The 22883-nt window shown below is 41.8% G+C and overlaps 5 protein-coding genes across 12 annotated transcripts; 3 read left to right on the top strand and 2 right to left on the bottom strand.

Annotated features, from left to right (window-relative positions):
- The first annotated feature begins 2269 nt into the window (after positions 1 to 2269).
- Positions 2270 to 4296, top strand: LOC134187549 (probable serine/threonine-protein kinase DDB_G0271682). Of its 5 annotated transcripts, XR_009971132.1 has the most exons (8): positions 2270 to 2503; positions 2570 to 2888; positions 2944 to 3089; positions 3147 to 3193; positions 3291 to 3434; positions 3491 to 3589; positions 3806 to 4172; positions 4233 to 4296. XR_009971132.1 is itself a non-coding variant. In XM_062655701.1 (7 exons), exons 1-7 carry the CDS (start codon positions 2298 to 2300, stop codon positions 3961 to 3963), a joined length of 981 nt encoding a protein of 326 aa, XP_062511685.1. In that variant the 5' UTR covers positions 2270 to 2297; the 3' UTR covers positions 3964 to 4247. The 5 variants fall into 5 exon arrangements, 4 of the variants coding, with proteins under 4 accessions (XP_062511685.1, XP_062511684.1, XP_062511683.1 ...); XM_062655701.1 differs by having other exon boundaries at positions 3944 to 4247; XM_062655700.1 differs by having other exon boundaries at positions 3939 to 4247.
- A 758-nt stretch (positions 4297 to 5054) lies between these two features.
- Positions 5055 to 8310, bottom strand: LOC134188035 (uncharacterized). Of its 3 annotated transcripts, none has more exons than XM_062656217.1 (6): positions 8178 to 8310; positions 7522 to 8107; positions 6802 to 7439; positions 5811 to 6743; positions 5518 to 5744; positions 5055 to 5453 (listed from the first exon to the last, which is right to left on the bottom strand). In XM_062656217.1, the coding sequence occupies exons 3-6, from the start codon at positions 6908 to 6910 to the stop codon at positions 5247 to 5249; spliced, it is 1476 nt and encodes a 491-aa protein (XP_062512201.1). In that variant the 5' UTR covers positions 6911 to 7439; positions 7522 to 8107; positions 8178 to 8310; the 3' UTR covers positions 5055 to 5246. The 3 variants fall into 3 exon arrangements, with proteins under 3 accessions (XP_062512201.1, XP_062512203.1, XP_062512204.1); XM_062656219.1 differs by having other exon boundaries at positions 8047 to 8107; XM_062656220.1 differs by having other exon boundaries at positions 8047 to 8181.
- A 452-nt stretch (positions 8311 to 8762) lies between these two features.
- Positions 8763 to 12596, top strand: LOC134187547 (ankyrin repeat, PH and SEC7 domain containing protein secG-like). 2 transcript variants are annotated; one of them, XM_062655696.1, is made up of 10 exons: positions 8763 to 8938; positions 9003 to 9104; positions 9238 to 9336; positions 9885 to 9983; positions 10047 to 10148; positions 10209 to 10307; positions 10362 to 10460; positions 10752 to 10829; positions 11129 to 11308; positions 12106 to 12596. In XM_062655696.1, the coding sequence occupies exons 1-10, from the start codon at positions 8822 to 8824 to the stop codon at positions 12376 to 12378; spliced, it is 1248 nt and encodes a 415-aa protein (XP_062511680.1). In that variant the 5' UTR covers positions 8763 to 8821; the 3' UTR covers positions 12379 to 12596. The 2 variants fall into 2 exon arrangements, with proteins under 2 accessions (XP_062511680.1, XP_062511679.1); XM_062655695.1 differs by having other exon boundaries at positions 10749 to 10829.
- Positions 12597 to 13155: 559 nt separating this feature from the next.
- LOC134187967 (uncharacterized) lies at positions 13156 to 15607 on the bottom strand. The gene is made up of 3 exons (XM_062656148.1): positions 15509 to 15607; positions 14306 to 15450; positions 13156 to 13623 (listed from the first exon to the last, which is right to left on the bottom strand). The coding sequence occupies exons 2-3, from the start codon at positions 15335 to 15337 to the stop codon at positions 13384 to 13386; spliced, it is 1272 nt and encodes a 423-aa protein (XP_062512132.1). The 5' UTR covers positions 15338 to 15450; positions 15509 to 15607; the 3' UTR covers positions 13156 to 13383.
- A 13-nt stretch (positions 15608 to 15620) lies between these two features.
- LOC134187968 (BRISC and BRCA1-A complex member 1-like) lies at positions 15621 to 22217 on the top strand. The gene is made up of 9 exons (XM_062656149.1): positions 15621 to 15801; positions 17344 to 17558; positions 17710 to 17768; positions 18883 to 19003; positions 19107 to 19188; positions 19247 to 19271; positions 20146 to 20272; positions 20336 to 20422; positions 21873 to 22217. Exons 1-9 carry the CDS (start codon positions 15621 to 15623, stop codon positions 22029 to 22031), a joined length of 1056 nt encoding a protein of 351 aa, XP_062512133.1. The 3' UTR covers positions 22032 to 22217.
- Positions 22218 to 22883: the final 666 nt, after the last annotated feature.

Raw genomic sequence — 22883 nt, 5'->3', positions numbered from 1 at the left:
GGGCGGAAGCTGCTTGACATTGTATGTGATTTCAGAATGTGACTGTGAAGTTACTTTCCATGTTTGTTGTTCACATTTCTAGTCATGTGTAATGTGTGCATTTTTAGACAATACCAGTTTTGAAAGTAGGAGTCTAATTAACTGTAGAACCCCACAGTTTATTTGCTGCCCATCAACGGTGAGCTTATGCATGGTCATGGGTCTATACGTGCACATGGGCTTATAGATGCAGGTACCCATGTTTTGTGTATGATTTGTGTTCTTGCTCTTAGCTGGCAGAGAATAGGCTGCTTGTCAACAGCAAATTTTTCTAACAGTAGCAGAAATGTTCTAGACGTTTGCTTTGAACTAAGATACTGTTTGGATCTTCAATTTTCTTGTATGACTTATGGAATGCAACAACTTCCCTCTTGATCCATTAATTAAAAGAGGACACTACTACTTGCCGTATGTAAATGTCTACGTCCAGTCACCAAGGAAGCAAGGGTACTCATGCTTGAAACGTGATTGTTCTAGTTTTCTTTGGGTTAATTAATAGGCGGGCATGGGCCTACAGACGGTGGCAATTCAAGGAAGCGTAAGGTGGGTTTATATGTGTGCATGGGCTTATCTAAATGCGGGATTCTACAACATTTGTGTACCTCCACATCAGCATCACTGATCATCCTGTTTCTGTCATGACGTAATTTCTCCTCTCTTCTTCTTTGACAGTAGGCCACCGCTTCTTCTAGATGTCCAAGAATTGGTCTTCTGCCATGCATAGCCAAATATTCATCAGATTATCGATTCTTCTGTTGGCTGCATTTCCCATGTATGATGGGAGTCGTTTCAACTTAAAGGAACATAATTATGTATCTGAACGGTGCCTCTTTCAGAGCCTACAAAAACAATTCTAGCCTCAAAGATTGCCTACCATAGAATATGCTTGAATAGGAGCTTTATTATCCGGACGTTTCAACCTCTTATACTTGAGCACTTTGGTCTCTGGGATGATGGTGCATTAAACTATCTCACAGAGCTATCTAAGAAGTCTCTGAATCTTGAAGGTCATCTCAATGCAATAGAGTTCAAGTCATACTGGAGACAGAGACTAGGAGTTACCATTCAAAACTGCAACTCAGAAGTCATCCTTCGCAAGCTGAAGCGCCTTTCTGGAAAAGACGACATCAATCATTGGAACTGTCTTAGAAACTTAAATAGTTTAAACTGTCTTACAATAGTACGTTGGCACCAACGTAACAGAACGGAATGTAAAGAACGTAACAAACGTTCCGTGGGTGCATGGCCATCATGATGTTCACAATTTAGCGTATAGGCCAACTTAACGACGTCACGATAGCAGGCACCTCTTTCCAAGCATTTCTCTAGGCAATAATGTCTTTGCATCACTTGCCACAAGCAAGGATAACTTTTGACGGCTTCAACTAGCTTCTCCTTCATATTTTACAAATTGGCGCGAGCTACTGTAACCATGCACGTGATTCATTGCGCCGTACGGTTTCGTTCCGTTGGAATAGAACACCAACGTCACGTCACGTGATCGCTACGTTAGTTACGTTCCGTTAGTGCCAACGTAGATATTGTGAACCAGCCCTAGCCATCTAGCCAAAGAAAAGTCTTGACTAATAAATTATGACATGCATGCAGCGTATACACAGAAGTCGCACTGTACTTTCGACTGATGTTCGGTGCACGCTCGCAAAGTCTACATTCATGAGTAGAAACACTATCTATTGCCTCTAGAATCGAAATACCTGCTTTAGAGAGAGAACGAAAGTTACCATTGAGTGTCCACCGAAAGTGTACCTCTAAAGCCATGGTCGGATCGCGGTCAGACTGAACGCTATGTGCCCTGCAAATTATAGTGACAGTGCATCTCGGACTCTGTAATATAGTGGGACGGTTTGTCAGCGCCCCTCTCACCCCAAACCCTCGTGACTACGTACGTGCCTGACACTAAAAGCAAAACGCGCTTTGAGCCTAACGAAGTAGTGTATGTTGAAAACAAATTTTAATATTTAAGGCGTTGTCTGGGTAAAAAATGCTAACGCCCTTTATGTTAATTTCACGCTGATGGGAGATTCATTTTGTTGCTGATGAGAGAAGTTAAACATGTTTTGAGAGAATGAAATATTCAGTTTGTACAGGAAAGTAGTGATATAAATCTAGACATCAGCAATTGTGGCTCATACAAAAAATAGCTTTACTGTAGAATGCTTCTGCACGTGACGCAAGGGTCTCTAGGTAGGAGAGGGGGAATCTCCACCGATCACGAGTTTTGATGGGGAGGCTAGAATATGTCTGTTGGTGCCACTAGGAACCCAAATTTCACCGTCAACCCTTGTCAGCCAAGGATATTTACGAAGCAAGAAATCAACTACTGCGAGAATGATGATTTTCTCGGCTCTGGAGGTTTTGGTATCGTTTATCGATGTTACTTGGCAAACCCTAGAAAATTAGTTGCGGTTAAAGTTTTCAAAATGCCACAGAGACTGCAACAAATGTAGACATCCGCAAGAGTTTCTTGGGTAGCACATTCTTACGTGCGCTGTTTGTGTTTGTCGTATAGGGAAGAGAAGTCTTTCGTTCAGAAAGCATATATATTGCAACGACTCGTTGACTGCCCGTACATCGTACGTTTCTTGGGCCTGTGCATCGACCCTGGACATTACGCCATTATTATGGAACACGTGGAGTATGGAGATTTGGAAAACCTGTTGCTCCATGCAGTAGAAGATCATCCAGCCATCAAGCAGTGGGACTGTCGCATTCGCATGGCTCAAGAAATCGCTAAAGGGATGGAATATTTACACAGTCTGGAACCACCGATTATTCACAGAGACTTGAAGACAAAGAATGTACTAGTGGGTCACAAGTACTTGTGTAAAGTGAGATATAATTTAATCTTTGTTTATATCTAAATCCATTGACATCTACACGTAGATCATTGATTTTGGGCTGGCAAAAGTTCGAAATATTTCCACACAAATAACAGGAAACTGCGTGAAAGGAACAGTAGCATTTACTGCACCTGAACTATTTAATGCGGAAGTTCAAAAGGGCAACGAAATGAAAATTGATGTTTACTCGTGAGTCACATTTAAAGTAATCACTGTTTGTTATGAGTATCAGCTGTTGTATAATAGATATGCAATGATTCTTTGGCAGCTGAAAGAAATGAAGCAACTCTATGGTTGTATACATGTACATGTTTGTTCATATACATATATATATATATATATATATATATATATATATATATATATATTGACTTTTTTTTCTATTTCTAGTTGGTCTTAAGTTTGAAGTCGTACGAATAAATGTTCTGGCCGGTCAGAGACCCGCACTAAGTGATGATGACTCTATAAAGGAATATAATGATGTCATCGTATGTTGCTGGGATACAAAACCCGCAGACAGGCTAAACTTCAAGGGTAAATCAAAATAAAATTATTAGTGTAAACGTTTTAGTATAATGTGTTTTGTATAGATATTGTACATGTGTTGGATGGAATCATGAGCCAAATGAATGTTCGTTTGAGATGTAGTGATACACCTTCGCCACCTAGGGAAGATGCTAGAGCATTAGGTATCACTGCATGCATTTGTTAAAAGTGATGATCGTGTGTGTGTGTGCGTGTGTGTGTGTGTGTGTGTGTGTGTGTGTGTGTGTGTGTGTGTGTGTGTGTGTGTGTGTGTGTGTGTGTGTGTGTGTGTGTGTGTGTGTGTGTGTGTGTGTGTGTGTGTGTGTGTGTGTGTGTGTGTGTATGTCACTGTGTGTCTGTGTGTGTCTGTGTGAATTTAGTGATCACTAGCCTACTTTTAAGTCACGTGTTCACTTACTTTCTCATCCGAATGCGTAAACCTCATCAGTACCTTCTCCACAACGCCATTTGCCCATCTTTCAACTTCTTGTAAACTAATTTCGGTCTTTCAAGCGAAGATATGTTGGCAAAATTTTGAAACCAAATGACTCCAGACACATGCAGCAACAAGAAGAGACGACACGAAAGAAAATGGGATGGAAAGCAAGCCATGTGTCCACCTCTAGCTGCTGCTGTCAATTTGTAGGAAAGAGCACAAATTTCAATGAATGAGTCATAAAGTTGCGTCAGAAACATCCGGTTCATTGACTTACGTACCAGGATATCAGACACGCAAATGCGCCACAAGTAATTACTAATTAAATGTATGTACAATTTTTAGTGTTGAAACAAATTTTGTAAATTTAGAAAACTGCAGAGAGAAACAATGTAATCATACACTACACAAGAAATTTCGTTTCTACGTATTTAGAGCCTGAAAGCATTTCAATTTTCCATTAATTAAATGAGGTGTATGTACATGATCATATAATTTCACAGAGACTAAATAATTGCTGTTTTCTCAAATTTTCAGCAATTATTTTTGTACATATAGAGTCAACATGTAGGTTACTGATGAAGTAACAGGTTGATGTCAAGCCAATCAAATAGCAGATTGAACTACATAGTACCTACTACAAATAGTTATAATTCAATGAATAAAAAATTTAAACTTACAAAATGTTTCAATTTAGAATTATATAGTCATATAAAAATATGACTAAGTTTGTATATTTGATATGTTTGATACAGTTACTGAATTCAAAAAAAATTGTTGGCCGAAGTATACAGGTCAAGTATCCCCTTGCCTTCAAATTGCTATAGTTCAATCTACCAGAAGAATGACACACCAATATTACAACACAGTCAACATGCTGGCTTGAATCAATTTGCCTGTGCAATACATGTATAGAGAACTACGGCTCATCAAGCAAAGTAATTGCACACGATTGGCTGGAAAATAGTTCAACTCAGCACACTGGACATCCTTCTAAGAGAGCTCCTTTCTTCAACTGACTGCAGATAAACAAAATATACAGACCAAATTCTAGCGCCATTTTCGATAATTAGTACTCCCTTCTTCTAGAGTGCCCTATTGGCTTGCTAACTGTTTTGCTCACATGAACTGTATTAGACGCTAGACAAGGATGCATGCAGCGCGTGCAGACATGCCAGTAGATGTATCCCGTATAGAAAGTCAAGAAATCTAAAACATTGTTTATTGTCGACAATGACTGCTCAATAAAGCATAAAATCTCTAGTTCTATCAATAGCGGCAATAGCCAACAAATAGCAGACTTCAACAATCGAACACAAGGCAATATCCAGAAGGTGCTCAAGTACTTTCATGAAAACAGTCTGACTAGCTGTGATCGTGTGGACTCATTGGCAAGCACCGTTGTCTATCAACTTCTGTTTGTACCACTCGAGAGCCTCTTCGGCTACCCTGCGTGCCGCAACGGAACCGATGGGTCTGAACCCGTGAGGGAACCTGATGTCGCCTTGAAAACGGTTGCGATCCGAGCCGACGTCGATGCTCGCCGTCATATCCACAAACTGGCCAATCGCACCGTCATAAACGCCTGATAACTAGAGAAAACCAGATCTCCTGGTTAAAAACAGAAAATTATTTGAACAAAAAATGGAACCCAACCTGTTTGATGGAGTACCACAGTCGGGACTGACTGGGTCCCTCTCTTTGGTGGTTCACGAAGTCCAGTTGCCAGCATAATTCGGCTTGTTTCTGCCTCATTTGCTGACGATACACCTCGATTGCTTGTTGATAGAGAGCTCGACTCTTGTTAAGCTGCTGTAGTTCAGCCTTGAAAGCAGCCACAGCGTTTTCAATCCGGTCGACCAACGCCTGGTATCCAGGACAAGCTAGAGGAGCATGCAACACAAACGTCATTCACACATTCAAGAGGGTATTAGACGACAGTGTGTTACCATGAGTTGCGTTGCAGGAGGCTTTGCAGTGAGGGAGATAGGCGTACGCTCCACATGCCTCTCTGATGTTGTCCTTCAGTTCATCACAAGTCGGTTCTCTGGCCGGGATGGGAGCCGGAGAGTTCCGACGGTAGACGGGATGATGCGGAGAGGCCAGTCCGTCGACGGCTCTCTTGCGCCTCCCAAAGAGACCACCCAAACCACCAAAATCGGGTAGTTTAAAATCGGGGAGTTTAAAATCGGGAAGCTTAGGAGGCTTGAAAACGGGAAGTTTAGGTAGGGCAAAGTCGGGAAGGCGAAAGTCAACACCAGGAATACCGTCCTTGAAAAACTTGTCAAAACTTTTGAAAAAGTCACCTGCGCCGCCGAATGTGTCGTCGAAAAATTTGGGAACGCCGTCGACAAAGAAGTCGGGAATCGAGCTCTTGAAGAAGTCGCCAGCGTCGTGGAACGTGTTTGTAGTGTGGAAGAAATTGCCGGCCGGATCGATCACGTGCGACTTTATTGGATTGATGGCTTTGCTGAGAAGGTCCATGGCCGGTTTGCTACTGCAGAAGAAGCTGGTCACCTTACAGCTCGGGTCATAGAAAGGACATCCGCACGGATTTAGCTGTTTGTCGGCTAGTTGTCGGATTGCTTCTAGGAACGTCGGTTGGGGACAAACCTCGGTCGCTCTCTGCTCGCACTGTTGAGCGATGCAGTTTGGACATTTGGCCTGGATCGTGTCGTTGCATACTTTCTCCGTGTTATTGTATTCCTCGAGGAGATCGTTGAGAGTCTGACGTGCGGCCATCACCTGGTTGTACGCTGCCATAGTGTTGTCCTTCTCTGCCACGACTCTCGTCTGCTCCGTCTCGGAGAACGTCTTCAGCTCTTGCAGTGCGTTCTGAACGAGAGGAGAAATGTATTCACCCAATCCTAAGCTGACCAACGCTGCAGCAAAACATATATTTAGAAAAGGGCTCATGCGTTTTGAAAGGTAGTTTCTCACAATTGACTGTCCGTGATCCTCCTGGAAGCTTCACCTTGTGTCGTGAAGCAGTCGACAAACCAGAGAGTAAGGCAGTAATACATAAGGAGATGACAAGTAGCGTCCTCATGATGGATAAAACGTAACCAGACTTGCACGTGGAGTCGAACGAATTTGTGATGAAAACATACTGCTGTTATAGAGAGTACAGAACCCGGTGTGTGCGTGCGTTTGCCCGTGTCTAAAACATTAGAGAACTCAGACTTCCTTTGTACTTCGAGTCTGCACTCCCCCCTCTAAGAAACACCAATACCCGGGCACACGCGCAAGGTCAAATCGATTACCAGCTAACATAAGAGATCTGCAGTGTAATAAATGTTGTGATGCCGCTATGCTATAGCTAAAACTGTCGACAAGAGTTAATCACAGCCAAACTTACATCACAACAAACGGTAAAATTATTGAGGAATTAGAAAACTCAAACGAGATAAGTCTGTGTCACCTCCCTCCATTAACGCACAGTATGACTTTATTTATTACTTACTTATTTGGTATTTGAAAGTGTGAGTTGTGTTGATGTGTTGGATGACTTCGAGATGACGAAATTAGGCTTCCTTTCCCTCCAACGTATCACGCATCATTACCGTATCTTACCCGCTCTGCAATTTCAAACAATCCAAAAATTGAGCACATCAACAACAACAACAGCACGTCGTCGATGCATGCTATCCAAATACCCACACTAGAGGAGGAGATGGTGGAGCAGCAGTGTAGAAGGCATACAAACCAATCAGTCATGAGGATCACGTGATCATCAGACCGCAATCAGAGACCATGCAACCAACAGTCTGAATACCAATCGGTCCTTTCTAAGTTTAGGAAAGAACAGTCAACAAATAACGTTCAAGTGTTTACCCACATCCTACCTATACGACCTCAAACCGGAACAACATCAAATACACAAGCTTTTCGAAGTTGTAAACAAAATAGTTTTGAAACGTAAAATTCAAAACTCTGCATATTCATATGGGTTTTCAAAGATCAAATTCACAAAAAGTAGGGTAACCTACTGAACTATAAATCTAATCTGAAACGCTATACCCGTATCTACATGAAATTTTTTAAGAAGAGTTTCTAACGGGGAAAGTAAACGCTGCAAGTAGTCAGAGAAGGCAGCACAAACACCCAACCACAACTACACGCGTCCAAACCACTTGAGTCTCCCCTCCCCTCTCGTGCCCAACACAGCAACTTCATCACACTCACTCCTCTCCAAGTACTTCACCATCACATTCTATTAAGAGCCCCACAACTGCAACACCACAACCTGTCGTCAAATGGAAAAGAAACCACAACGGTTTCAACACAATTTCGATTCAAAATAGAAGGCGGCTCACAGCATGGGGTTGCTACTCTGACGGACCACGTGAACCAACACTTCTCCCACACACCATTTTGTCAGACTTGCTGCATTCTTTTGCTTCTCGCACTGCCACCGTAGAATGTGACAAAGTTCAACAAACCCCTAAATGGCGGCAACGACGCATGCCCGCCTCGTGACCGTCTCAATACTTCTCCACCCATTTGCGGACCCACGCAATTAAATGCCCCATTGCTGCTTCCTAGTGTGATACATGTTTACCTCAATTATCCCGTTGGGATCACTATCGGATTAGAAGTGAGCACGTCAGGACCCCCAGTAGGATATCGTCAAATGATATCAATTCAAATGGCGACCGTTCGAGATACCCCAATTAAGTATGATCCGTCTCTTCATCACCGTGTATCATGCCAGATGCTCCGTCTTCCTAACAATTACAAATTAACATGATGTTGTACAATAGTGATACAATAGAGACGCATGGCGAGAGACAGTACAAGATTAAAATGGTGCGGAAAAACCCACGAAAATGCGATTACCCCACGCGGTGGTCCCAGATAGGAGCAGTGCCATTCGTCGCAAGTAAACATCCTGTGACATTCATTGAGACGCTACACAGTTTACCCTCGTGTCTGAAATTTGTGCGATTTTCTTGCCGAAATGGACTGCGACAAGCAACAGTTGGGAAGAATGCTCTTCAAGGCTGCCAAACGAGGTCGCCCTGAAGAGGTGGAGAAGCTCATTGCTCTCAAACCGGCACTGTTTGTCGACTCAGCGGTGGGTGCGACTTTGAAACACGCGCCATGTGTTTTGCTTGAGTGTCTGTGTATTCCATAAGCAGAATGGTACGAATGCTCTTCATCAGGCAGCCAAGAAGAATCATACAAAGATCGTAAAAATTCTGATCAAACAGGCAAAGATTCCTGTCGACTGCAAGGACAAAGTGAGTATCAACTTGTATCACTACCCTCATGCATGTCAAGCCTCCAATATCAGTGGATAATATGAAATACATTTAGTTACTGATTTCAATGCCTATATATACCCTTCATGGTTAATGCTACTCTGCTTCTTAGTATGGATGGAGCCCTCTGCATTGGGCCTGTTGGACAGGAAGCAGCACTTGTGTTCAAACTCTTCTCGACAGCAAAGCCAACGTCAACCATGTGGACAGGGTAAACAACCACAAATTTATTTCCAAAATATAAATCTATTCCATTAAGTTAAGACTTGTCCCATCTTGTATTAACGGGTTTAATGAGATGATGTTTTCTACTATCAACATCGTGTCAGGACGATTTGGACGATTTGCATGCATGCCGTCGCTGCGGTATGCGATAGCAATGGTGTGAATTGGGCAGCTCTCCCACACAGCACAAGCCCCAATTAGCAACACTTGTTATTAGAAACCAAAGCTTTTGCAGCAAACCACAACTGTTTTGCAAACTAACGTATTTGACAAACAACAAACAGATTATAACATTTCCCATATTGTGACCTTTCCCTTGAAATGCTGCACAGTTGGTATTCGATGATCGATATCTCTATCACCTTATCAGCACTTTGCTTGAAGTACTGCCTGCAGCATCACTGTTATTACATAGCTTAGCAGTATTCGATTACTAACGGTGATCCTCACATTAACTTTTGTTTTATGTTCAAATTCTGTTCTTTTTGATGAAAAATACAGCTTCCTATAATCGAGTCTTTTTCTCTTTTGCAGTCTGGATCAAATTGTGCGCATGGAGCTGCTCTGAATGGTCACTCTCATGTCTTGCGGCTTCTGCTTGCGACAAAGTGCAATTTCAATGTTCAACGAAAGGTAGAGTCTGTTGCACAAACCTGATGAAACAAACAAATTGCCAGTAATGTTTGATATTGACAGGATGGATGGACTCCAGTCCACCTTGCTGCTTATAATGGACATCTTGATGCTGTGAAGGTTCTTGTCATCGATGCTGAATGCAAAGTCAACATTCCAAATAATGTACACGCGCATGCCTAGTAACAAATCATGCCTAGTACTACCCTGATTTACTGTTTACAGGAAGGAGAAGGTGCCTTACACAAAACAATCACCAATGGTCATGTGGATATTGCTAGGCTCCTACTGTCTGTTGGTGCTCCTGTTGACATGCCAGACAAGGTGTTGATGATGTAGTGTTCCAACACGTGTAAACTGTAAATGTTTTGTCTATAGTTTGGCTGCACACCTCTCCACGAGGCAGTTCACTGGGGCCAAAAGAAACTAGTAGAGATGCTGTTGAAAGCCGACTGTCGAGTAACAGTCATGAACAATGTGAGGAAATACAATGTCAATCACTCAACTCATATGTCTGTCTACCTGCCTGTCTGCCTGCATGTATGCCTGCAATCTGCTCATCTCTTTTACCATCTAACACCTAATCTACTAACATTGCCTGATTGCATATAAGTCTGCATGTCATTTGTACAAGCTGCTGTGCCCTTTCATTATTACTTTATGACTACTGCATGGTGTCTTACTTGCATGCGTTTTGTGAACACTTGGTCACTGTTTCGCTGAATAATTTGAAATTCATTTAACACTGACTCATCTTGTTGTCAGAAGAACAATCACACTCCACTTGATCTGGCCAAACTCGAAGGGCAGAATGACATCGCTGAACTTATTACAGCAGGAATGGAAGTAAGAACAAGAACATGTCTGAAACAATACAATAATTAATACACTTGGAATAGATAAATAAATATACAAATACAAAACTTGATTGTTAACAAATGAAAAAGACAAAAAAAGACTACAACAATAGTATAGTCAATACAAACTAATGTATTGTTAATTAATAAATAATATTTATTTTACTTAATCCATTTTTAAATTATGCATTGTTTCTACTTATAAATAAACACAATAATAAATACACAATTCGTTAAAATATGCCTAGGAGTCTTCACCTTGACTGATTAGTAAACGTACTTTCATAGCAAATGAAGTCGTCTCCTGCGCTTGCTAGTAAGTGGTCTGATGTACGACGCCTACTCTTCATGTCAGAAAATGAGAAGCAAATTGAGTGGAATAGGGAGGAGTGTAAGTGGCAGTGGAAGAAGAGGATGGAACAAACATGTGAGAAATACCGCAAATCGAGTCAGGAGAAGGTGGAAAATGTAAGAGTAATGCCAATACACAGACAGACAGACAAACACACAAACAAACAGACAGACAGATAAACAGACAGACAGACAGACAGACAGACAGGCAGGCAGATAAACAGTCAGATAGACAAACAGAGGGACAGAGAAACAGACAGACAGACAGACAGACGGACGGACAGACGGACGGATGGACGGACAGACAGACAGACAGACAGACAGACAGACAGACAGACAGACAGACAGACAGACAGACAGACAGACACCAAAACGACACACAACAAACAGACAGACAGCAGACATACAGACAGCAGTTGGGCAAAGCACTAGATACAAGGCAAAAAGACACACAGCAGACACACTTCAGAACAAGAAGAGAGCAACTGATTATAACCACAATATGCACAAAAATAGATGAACAAATTGGCAAACAACAAACAACAAAAACAAATGCATGAAAAATTACAGTGCAAACACTTTACAACATAAACAGCACATCAACTTGAAGACCTTCCCTCTCCCTCTCTCTCTCTCCCTCTCTCTCTCTCTCTCTCCCTCTCCCTCTCCCTCTCCCTCTCCCTCTCCCTCTCCCTCTCCCTCTCCCTCTCCCTCTCCCTCTCCCTCTCCCTCTCCCTCTCTCTCTCTCTCTCTCTCTCTCTCTCTCTCTCTCTCTCTCTCTCTCTCTCTCTCTCTCTCTCTCTCTTGCACACACACACACTCTCGTGTGTGCGCGCGCACACACACACACACACACACACACACACACACACACAGTCATGCAACTGACAGTGTGTATCCTGTTGTCATTACAGGCCGTTCGAAAATCTGAAGAGGCAAGACAAGAATGTGAACACAAGATCACACAAATGAAAGCAGAATGCACTCGTCGAATTTCTCAGTTGGAACTCCAACTGCACCACAAAGAGCGCGATCTTCATGCCATCGTCTCACGCAGACGGCAAGCAGAAGAGGAAACAGCACGACGAATCAGTGACAAAATGTCGACCAACACAATCTCGCTACGAGTGCCGATGCCACCCAGACAGAGAAAAGTTGGACGAATCTGTTCACCAGTTCCAGTCTAAACTTCACACATTTCATCAAACAGTGTAAATACTATTTAACACGTATTGCAATACAAATGTAAATGTATTTAGAACATTTGGTTAGAACAATATTTTGCATTGATGTGTATGTTTAGTATGATAGTAGATTATGACTTGAACAATACAAGTGTTGAATACAAATCGGCTTCAATGTTGTACAGACAGACAGACACAGACAGACAGACAGACAGACACAGACAGACAGACAGACAGACAGACAGACAGACAGACAGACAGACAGACAGACAGACAGACAGAGACTCTTTGTATGCAACACAATAAGCAGTAAGGCACTTTTAGACACCATATAACCTACACATTATGATTATATACAAGAAGTACGAGTTGTTATTCAAGATCAATATAACTAATAATATTTTAGTTATTGTCAATTTGCATGCCTCCAAGTCATGGTCGGGAATCTACAATGGCAATTCTTCCATTCATTGGTTGCTATTTCTAGTTACCAGATAAATGTGTTGTTGAGCGAGAAAATGAGCAAACTAGGTTGAATGTAACCTGTAATTGAGTTTGTGTGTGGCTTGAGTCCTCAAAGTGGCCTTACTGAAAATGTTTGCAGCAATTAATTGTTTATAAAATATGCAAAAAACACAAACAACATATGAAAAACAACCATGTGTTGAGTGTGTGTGTGTGTGTGTGTGTGTGTGTGTGTGTGTGTGTGTGTGTGTGTGTGTGTGTGTGTGTGTGTGTGTGTGTGTGTGTGTGTGTGTGTGTGATGTGTGCATGCGTGTACATGTGTGCATGCGTGTACACAATCAAAGACACACAATATCAAAAAAAATTGAAAACAATCTATTATCAAACCTCAACCATCCTCAAACAACACCAGTACAAACCATTCAATGCACACCTACAAACCCTAAAATATTTACATCTCATGTTATAACAACCAACGTAACAGAGTCAGTGTGTAACAAAGTCGGTAACAAAAGTGAAAAACACCTCCACAACAGTACACAATCACCCTGCCCCTCTAGCCATACTTTCTCTCTGCATCTCAAATATCTCAACAGCCTTTTGATAAATAGATATGTCAAATTGCAGAGCACGTCTCACATCCGAGTCACGTCTGAGTTCAGACACTATTATGTCCTTGTCGTTCACTTGCTGCTTAAGCACACGATCTGAAAATGACGACAATTTGTCTTGCATAGAGTTCTCTTTCTTTTGTGAGCATTGAGTAAACTTTATACCATAAACCTTGCAAGAGACATACAGTTAACATTGCAAGGTTTACACAGGCAATGATGAAAATGCAAGAGTGACAGTATTGGTTACATTTGTAAATTTTGGAGATATGATAACACAAACAAATTGAAAGACATGCATTGCAGTGAATTGTGTGTGTGTGTGTGTGTGTGTGTGTGTGTGTGTGTGTGTGTGTGTGTGTGTGTGTGTGTGTGTGTGTGTGTGTGTGTGTGTGTGTGTGTGTGTGTGTGTGTGTGTGTGTGTGTGTGTGTGTGTCTGTGTCAGTGTGTGTGTGTGTGTGTGTGTGTGTGTCTGTGTGTCTGTGTGTGTGTGTGTGTCTGTGTGTGTGTGTCTGTCTGTGTGTGTGTGTGTGTCTGTGTGTGTGTGTCTGTCTGTGTGTGTGTGTGTGTGTGTGTGTGTGTGTGTGTGTGTGTGTGTGTGTGTCTGTGTGTGTGTGTGTCTGTGTGTGCGTGTGTCTGTGTCTGTCTGTGTCTGTGTGTCTGTGTGTGTGCACGTGTGTGTGTGTGTGTGTGTGTGTGTGTGTGTGTGTGTGTGTGTGTGTCTGCGTGTGTGTGAGTGTGTGTGTGTGTGTGTGTGTGTGTGTCTGCGTGTGTGTGAGTGTGTGTGTGTGTGTGTGTGTGTGTGTGTGTGTGTGTGTGCGCGCGCGCGCACAAATCCACTTGCACACACCAACCTTCTCAAACATCTGTAATGACTCCCCATACTTATCCAACATTCCAATAACAGCAAACCTATCCACCAAATCATCAACCACAAACTTCACCACCGGCCTAACATCCACCCTCTCCATCAACGACCGTTGCCGATACCAACACGGCAACCGCTGCTGCTCCAACCTCGACATATTACAATATCGAACATCAAAACACAGCTGAGTCAACAAGAAGCTCCGCTGATGTATCACCCACTCTTTGAGACTCACCGTCGTCGCATTCATCTGGCGGCTCGCACACAACTGATCATCCTGTTCCACCTTGCAGTAGAAATACGTAGACACAGCTCTATCAATCGGATCCCTCAACATCAGATAATACGAACACAAACGCTCGCCAACTCCCATCTCATCACATATTCCCATCACATTCGGACCTTCTATAAACTTGTACTTCGATCGGCTCTTCTTACTCAAGATATTTCTCCACACCAATCTACCATCAGTGTGCATGCTTCCAACAAACTGTCGGTCGCCGATCCTCTCACCGTTTCTCGATGCCAGGATGTCTGGTGGACCGACCAGCTGCCGAAGACACAATCTCAGAGTCGTACCACCGGACTTCTGATGGTGCACTAGAACACTTGTGCCCTCTCTGTACCTCAGATTTCCGTCTTTTTGCGGTTTGAGAAAATAATTTGGCAAACAATTTCGACATTTCTCGGTGTTTATGACGTAAGAATCGAATACAATCAGCTGTAACGCTGCACCACCGAAAAGAGTGACATGTTGTATGTGATACGCGTGTGTTGTGCGTTTCTCTTGAGGCACAACGACGACCATTTGAGACGTCGCCATGACAGCAACGTCGCGCATGCGCCTTCTCTTCACGTCGGCTAGCGATGCCTCCTTGTGAGTCTGTCTACTGAAATACGCGATTATCAACAGCAGTAACGAGGTTATTGCCGTGAAAGCAAACAGTGCTCGCTTCGAACGAAGCGCTGGCAAGTTTGAGGGCGTGCACCGCAAGGCGACGTGGTGTAAAACCGCCATTGTCTGATACTCGGTTCGTCAGACCGAGCAATGCGCCGCACCGACAGCAGTTAGGTAACAACGACGGAGGTACGCACACACAACTCACGAAACTCGAGCTACACCACGAATTTCTACAGCAACAACGGAAAAGTAGAATTATGACAGAAAAGTCGCACGTACTGTACCTACCTGAATGCTTCCTCTAACGTTAACGCCTCTTCCCTCGCCCACACCGAAACCCTGCACGTTCGTTATTCGCATCTAACAAAATTGCGTGCGAAACTTTACACCAATATCCCGGATGTACATGGCGGACAGCAAACCGGTAAGTCTGTCATCGGACGACGACGAGGAGGAGATGGAGACGGACGTGAAAGGAGACGACGAGGTGCGCGATGATAGTCAGAGCGACGTGTTCGAAGATTGCGCGAACGAGCGACACGAAACGAAAGAAGAAACGTCGACTTCTGGAGGAAATGCCGGTTAGTCTGCGATTGCTGTACTACTGAGTGGCTGTTAATGCTAGCGGTTTTCGAATTAGTGTCGTGACGTCATAACTTTTTGGTCTCATGTATGACGTCGTAACTCCTGTGTGCGTGACGTCATAACTATTTGTTCTCTTGTGTGACGTCGTAGATAGTGCAGTTGAGGCAGTTCATGAGGCAGTTGATGCAGCGTGTAGCTAGGGGAGATGGTGATTTCGAGTCGTAACTTGAGGTGCATACACGTGTATGCACTGTATTACTTCAAAACATGTTCGACTGATTTGAAGCATCATGGATATACTTTTGGTGTTGATAAATGCATCGTTTGTTCGATACAAATTTTGCTTACAAATATCAAACAATCAGATTCTTAAAGCACTCGGTGCACTTTGAGCGCTTTTACACACAGGGTTAATTAACTTGGGTGAGACTGCAATTATCCCAGTCGTGTGAACGCGAGTTTAGCAAACCCAAGTTAACGCGGGTTATTACTGGGGTTAAGCAAGGGTTAAGGTAACCCTGGCTCCGAGTAGGGCTAAACAGGGTTAAAGCGAGTTAGAGTGGAATTAAGCGAAGACACACCCTAATATATGCAAAAACATGCCCTAGAGTCGATTGTGCCAACGTACAAATGGCTTCTTGTCGTGTTTCGCTATCGGTGTTGCTGCTTTCTTATTCTCAAGCAGAAACTTCAAGTAATCGATGTATTCGCTCTACTATAGATCACAGGTAATTTTAGAACCTTGTTCTACGTGTGAACGCAAGTTGGTTGGAGTAGGGCTATCATAACTCTACCCGAGTTAGCCTAACCCGAGTTAACCCTGAGTGTGAAAGTGCTCTTTGTCGTAATACTCTACTATGTGAGTTTACAGGGGTGCCTTGGTGTGAGTCCTTGGTGCCCAACGGAAATGACACGCTCATGTGGAACACCTACCGTATTACCCCGCCTAGAAGGGCAGGGGCTCATACTAGAACATTTGGCACTACGTGCCTTTGTACATGCAGTGTGGTTAGGGAATAGGGTAGAAGCAATGGAATTCCCTGGACGATTTCAGACAGAAGAAGACATCACTGATAGCTATATTTCTGATTCTAATTTGGTTGCTTTTTTCATAAATATAGTTTCAGTGACAACTGCTCTGTGCATCAGTTAGAAATGCTGCAAACTTTCATCAGAACTGTAGCTAAAGGGTGATGTTTTCCTTTGTCTGTGATCCTTCAGGGAATTCCATGGGTTCTGGGTGGGAAGTAGGGGGAGATGACCGGCTGGACACTTGAGCCTAGGTTTGAAGCTACCTACCTACATAGTACATATACGCTGTGACACGTACGTTCATACATACATGTGTGTGTGTGTGTGTGTGTGTGTGTGTGTGTGTGTGTGTGTGTGTGTGTGTGTGTGTGTGTGTGTGTGTGTGTGTGTGTGTGTGTGTGTGTGTGTGTGTGTGTGTGTGTGTGTATAAACATTTAAATATATCATTTGTTACTAACTTAATATATTATCAAATTGATCTCACTGCAGTTGTGGTGTATGTACAGTAGGTCTACATAGCCAGAAGGTTGAACAACGACGGAGTCTTCCCTCTGGCAGTTGTTCACCTGGACATCGGCAAAGACAGAAGCCTGACTTCAATGATGGCAACAACTCTGCAGACGATCAAAAGTCAAGAACTAGTGACGACATGGATGCCCAGGAATTCATTCCATTGGAACCGGAAATCTCATTGCCAAGAGTCAACTGTAAAGAGAAGATAGTGAGTTGATCAAATGAATGCAGGGAAGGGGAAACAGAGTGAAGACAATGAGACTGACCAACAGAGACAGACAATGTCACATGATCACTCGTCATGCGCAGTGCTGTTTTGGTCTGTTTGTTGTGATACGAGTTTGTGTGTGTGTGTGTAGATATTTTGTATTGATCTCTCACACGAAATGTTGTCGACGTCGTTTCAATCGAAAACAAGGTTCTGCGTTTGCACAACTCGGTTGTGTGTTTACTTGTAGATTGATTGTATTGAGACGTACTAACGTGTACAGTTGCTTGTAGATTGGTTTGTCTGTTTGTGTGTTGTGTGTCCAATTGGTTGGTTTCTGTGTATGTCGACCTACCTATTTGTATCGCGATGCTAATATGTCTGTCTCTCTGTTTTGCTGTCTGTTTGTCTGTCCTTCTGTTTGTCTGTCAGTTTGTCTGTCTGTCTGTCTGTCTGTCTGTCTGTCTGTCTGTCCTTCTGTCTGTCTGTCTGTCTGTCTGTCTGTCTATCTGTCTGTTTATCTGTCAATACGTATATTTTCCATTTAAATCAAACATTTACATCATAAGCAACCTAACACAACAAGACCATTATGGTCTTGAAGCCTACAAAATTATACTGTGCAAACTTAATTTCGACGATCTAATCTTGCTATGCTAATGAATTTGTCTGCGACGACTTTATCATTGCAATGCTGTAGAGTCACTGAAACAATTGATCGCCACTTGGTCTTGAAGTTAGTCTCATTTCGCCTTCCTTCTTCATCCCTTGCAGTTGTCTGGCAGTCTGTCTGTCTGTCTGTCTGTCTGTCTGTCAATACATATCTGTCTGTCAGTTTGTCTCTCTGTTTGTCTGTGTCTATTTGATTGTTTATCTGTTTGCCTGTTGTAAGTTTCTATTTGTCTCCTACTCTATTTATCTGTTTATTTAAATTTATTTATTAATATAGTAATTAAATTATTTATTTATTATTTAGTGCATTTATTAATTTATTTATTTGTTAATTTATTTTTAATTTATTTGTGCAAGAAGTTTTTATTTGTTTTTTTGTGTATTTATTTGTGTATTTATTTATTTATTAGTGTATTAATTAATTTATTGTTTATTTATTTATTATTAGTTTATTAATTAATCTGTTTATTTTATTTGTCTAGTTATTTATTTATTAGTTTATTAATTTATTTATTTATTTGTGTATTTTTTATTTATTAGTTTATTAATTAATTTATTTGTTTATTTATTTATTGTTAGTTTATTAATTAATTAATCTATTTGTTTATTTATTTATTATTGGTTTATTAATAGTTATTTTTATTTTATGTAGTGAACCACGTAGTATGCTAGTACTGAGCAAAATGGCCGTCGACATGTTCACAAAGATCAAAACACACATCGGAAGTCACCATGAAATTGCTTTCATTGCATTGCGAGACAAAGCCGAATGGGTAAGACACAACATCACCAATCTCAACGCACACAGAGTGTTGCTGTCATTCCACATCATGTTGCACCATTCGTTTCTCCTTCCTGTGTATGCATCTGTTATAGGTGCATGACTTCACTCGTCACTATCGTGTGGTCTGTAGTGCTCTGACTCAACTGCACACGCAACAAACAGCGGAGGAATTCGGTTTGTGTTGTTTGGATGCAGTGGGATGGACTGAGATTTGAGTGTTTCGTGTGTCTAGATTTGTCGTCATTGTTCAGTGTGATGTAAGGCGACTGTTGGGAAGTGGTTTTGGTTTGGCATTATTTAGTGTGTTAGATGGATGACTATGGTCTATACTTTATGTATAGAGATAGAGTGATGGCAAGATTAATAAACAGGACAGATGGATAAATAGACAGGCATAGCCACAGGCAGACAGACAGACACCCAAACAGACAGACAGACAGACAAAACAATAAACAGATAGACAGACAAAATGACAGACAGACAGACAGACAAAATGATAAACAGATACACAGACCATAGGACAGACAGACAGACAGACAAAACGATAAACAGATAGACAGACCATAGGACAGACAGACAGACAGACAAAACGATAAACAGATAGACAGACAAAGGACAGACAGACAGACAGACTAACACACAGATACGCAGAATTGATCGTGAACTTCGAACCACATCAGTCCATTACGCTGTTCATCAGTTCAGACAGACAAATGGACAGACAGACAGGAAGACAGAGACAGATAGATGGGTAGTAGGGCAGACAGATTGACAGACAGACAGACTGAGAGACAGACATCATGAGAAATTCAGGACCATGCAACATACAGACACACAGACACACAGAGTGACAGGGCAACAGACAGGCAGACAGACAGACAGACAGACAGAAGACAGACAAATGCACAGACAGTCAGACAGACAAGCAGAGCGACAGACTGACAGACACACAGACAAACAGACAAACACACAGGCAGACAGACAGAGACAGACTTGTAGACAGATTTACAGACAGACAGACAGACAGACAGATGGACAGACAGACTGACAATCATGCAATCCTAACTGCATCAAACTATTTTTCTATAATAGTTTTAGTCAATTTTCTTACCCTATTGTTTTCGCTTCTAGTTTGGATCACGTGGAGCTGCCTGAAGTTCCCGATGTGACGCTACCTCCTCCTTACACAGTGAGAGTCATCCTAATGTACGGCCGCTCTCAATCCCTTCCTACACTGAATTCAGAAGCAGGGAAAGAAGTCAGTTATTTAACTAGCAGTTCAAACTATTTGCAGATATGCTCATTGTTATTACTCTATTAGGCTTTAGCTACACTCAGTCGATGCCCATACTTTTTCTTAGATGTTTTATATATTCATGAAGTACCGTCATCGTCAAATCAGTGTGAGGTGGGTGTCTTTGGTTGTTTGTCATGCAGCGTAGGAATCTTGTCTAGGCAGATTACCGTGTCAATTTTTGGCTTCAAACATGCTGCTGAAGACTAAAGTTGTTGTAAAATGACACACACACACACACACACACACACACACACACACACACACACACACACACACACACACACACACACACACACACACACACACACACACACACACACACACACACACACACACACACACACACACACACACACACACACACAAGACAGATAGACGCACAGATGGATAGACAGACAGGTACAAACAGACAGACAGACACACACAGACAGCCACACAGACAGACAGACAGACAGACAGACAGACAGCTTGGTACAGGCATTCCCAAGCAACATCTCTGACTTATCAGCTAGTTTTGTTGAACAGGGGCATCTATGTCCCTTTATATTACTTAATTTGCGTTTTGTCAGCAGTTGTACAATGTGAACTGTACTTAGCCTTTGCTTGCTATTGTATCAAACGTCATTTATGAAAATATGCTACCATTGACAGACAGACAGACAGACAGACAGACAGACAGACAGACAGACAGACGCACACAGACAGACAGACACACGCACACAGACAGACAGACACAGACAGTCTAAGGCAGGCAGACATACATGCAGACAGACAGAGACAGACATGCAGACAGACAGAAAGACAGACAGACACAACACACACACACACACACACACACACACACACACACACACACACACACACACACACACACACACACACAAACACAGACGGACGGAAGACAAACAGACAGACAGACACAGACAGACATTTATATGCTTCTGGTTGTTCAACTTCAAGCGCTATCATGTGTTACAGACAAATGCACAAACAGACAGATAGATTTAGACAGACACACAGATAGATAGGTAGACAGATAGCCATGTACAGATAGATTGTTTATTCTCTCCTAAACTGTAAATGTAACAATCAGAAAAGTGAAAGCATCCTAGGCAGACAGACAGACACGCACACATAAACAGACAGACAGACACACAGACAGACACACGGACAGACACACACACGGACAGACTTTTGAAATAAACAAAATAAGTTTTTTAGTTTATCAAACCGAATTAAAGTTAATTAATCAACATGATAATTAGATGATTGTTCAGTTATGTGTGTCGGATGTGTGTTTTCGTGCAGTGCAGTTAGTATTGTACTGATAATTAAGTAACTGATAAATTAATTGTTAATTAATTAATTAATTGTTGTTAATTAATTAATTAATTGTTGTTAATTAATTTTTAATTAATTAATTCGTTGATTGCTACTTAAGTAATTGGTTATTAATTAATTATTTACAAATATTAATTACTTAACTAATTATTTATTAATTACTAAAGAATTAACCTTTGTCATTATATGACATCGTCTGCATCTCACTTCTGTGTTCTAGCGCATTTTCGACGAGTTGTATCATTTGGATCTTCGTGTGGCAAACTACTGTGTCGAGGCGAGTCAACACACTGTCAAGATATTCAATCTCATGGGAGCTCTGCTGGCACATCCTCTGCAAAGACCAATACAAGATGAACGAAAACCTTGGCGTGTGTAATGGTTAGCGTACAGAACAGCTTGTGTTGAGCTTTGTGTGACATTTAGTTGTACATACGGAGACTATAGTATTACTGTTGAGCCGGAATGTTGGGGGTGGGGTTAGGATCTGGCTAACCGAGACTACTGACAAGCATTGTGTCGTGTATGTGTTAGGTATGTTCATCCTTGATACATATACATGTGTACCTTGCGTGCCATCCATCATCATGAAGATCTAAACTTAATTGATTAAATGATGACAAGCCTTGGTATCATGCATTTTCCCATTTGACATGACAAGGGGCGTGCCCGCTTTAAACTTCATTGGTATCTCAAAGTTACTTCTGAGTGCATCTTTTTTTTTGAGTGAACTCAGTCGAGATTTCTGGCAAGATATTCGTATGAAAATTTCATATTAACTTAATTAATTAACCTAGTTTAATTAGTAATATGTTCAGTCATTCAACTTCGAGATATTGTGTTTATAGACAAACACACAAACAGGCAAAAAGCCACTCTAGCAGACACACACACAGATATAGACAACCAAACAGACAGATAGATAGATAGATAGATAGATAGATATACGGACAGACAGACAGACACACAGAGAAACATCTTTGAAAACTTAGGAATTGCAACCTCGCTCTGCTGTACTGTACGTGCTACACGGGTTGTAAATATTTAATTAACATTTTCCTTATTTTGAGACAAACTGCTAGTTGCTAAGTAACAGCTACGCTTACCTTTGCGTGGTCAATCATTTCCCAGATTTGAGAAACGCCATATGTATATGTGATCAAATTCCTGAATCTGTCATCTCCAGCAGCAATGTGAGTTGATATCAGTGAAAGACCTGCCAGGAGATTTG

This window comes from Corticium candelabrum, chromosome 12 (genome assembly GCF_963422355.1).
Source record: "Corticium candelabrum chromosome 12, ooCorCand1.1, whole genome shotgun sequence".
NCBI classification, from domain to species: Eukaryota; Metazoa; Porifera; class Homoscleromorpha; order Homosclerophorida; family Plakinidae; genus Corticium; species Corticium candelabrum.
The sequence above is the reverse complement of the archived record's forward strand: the minus strand, read 5'-3'. Positions and strand labels throughout refer to the sequence as shown.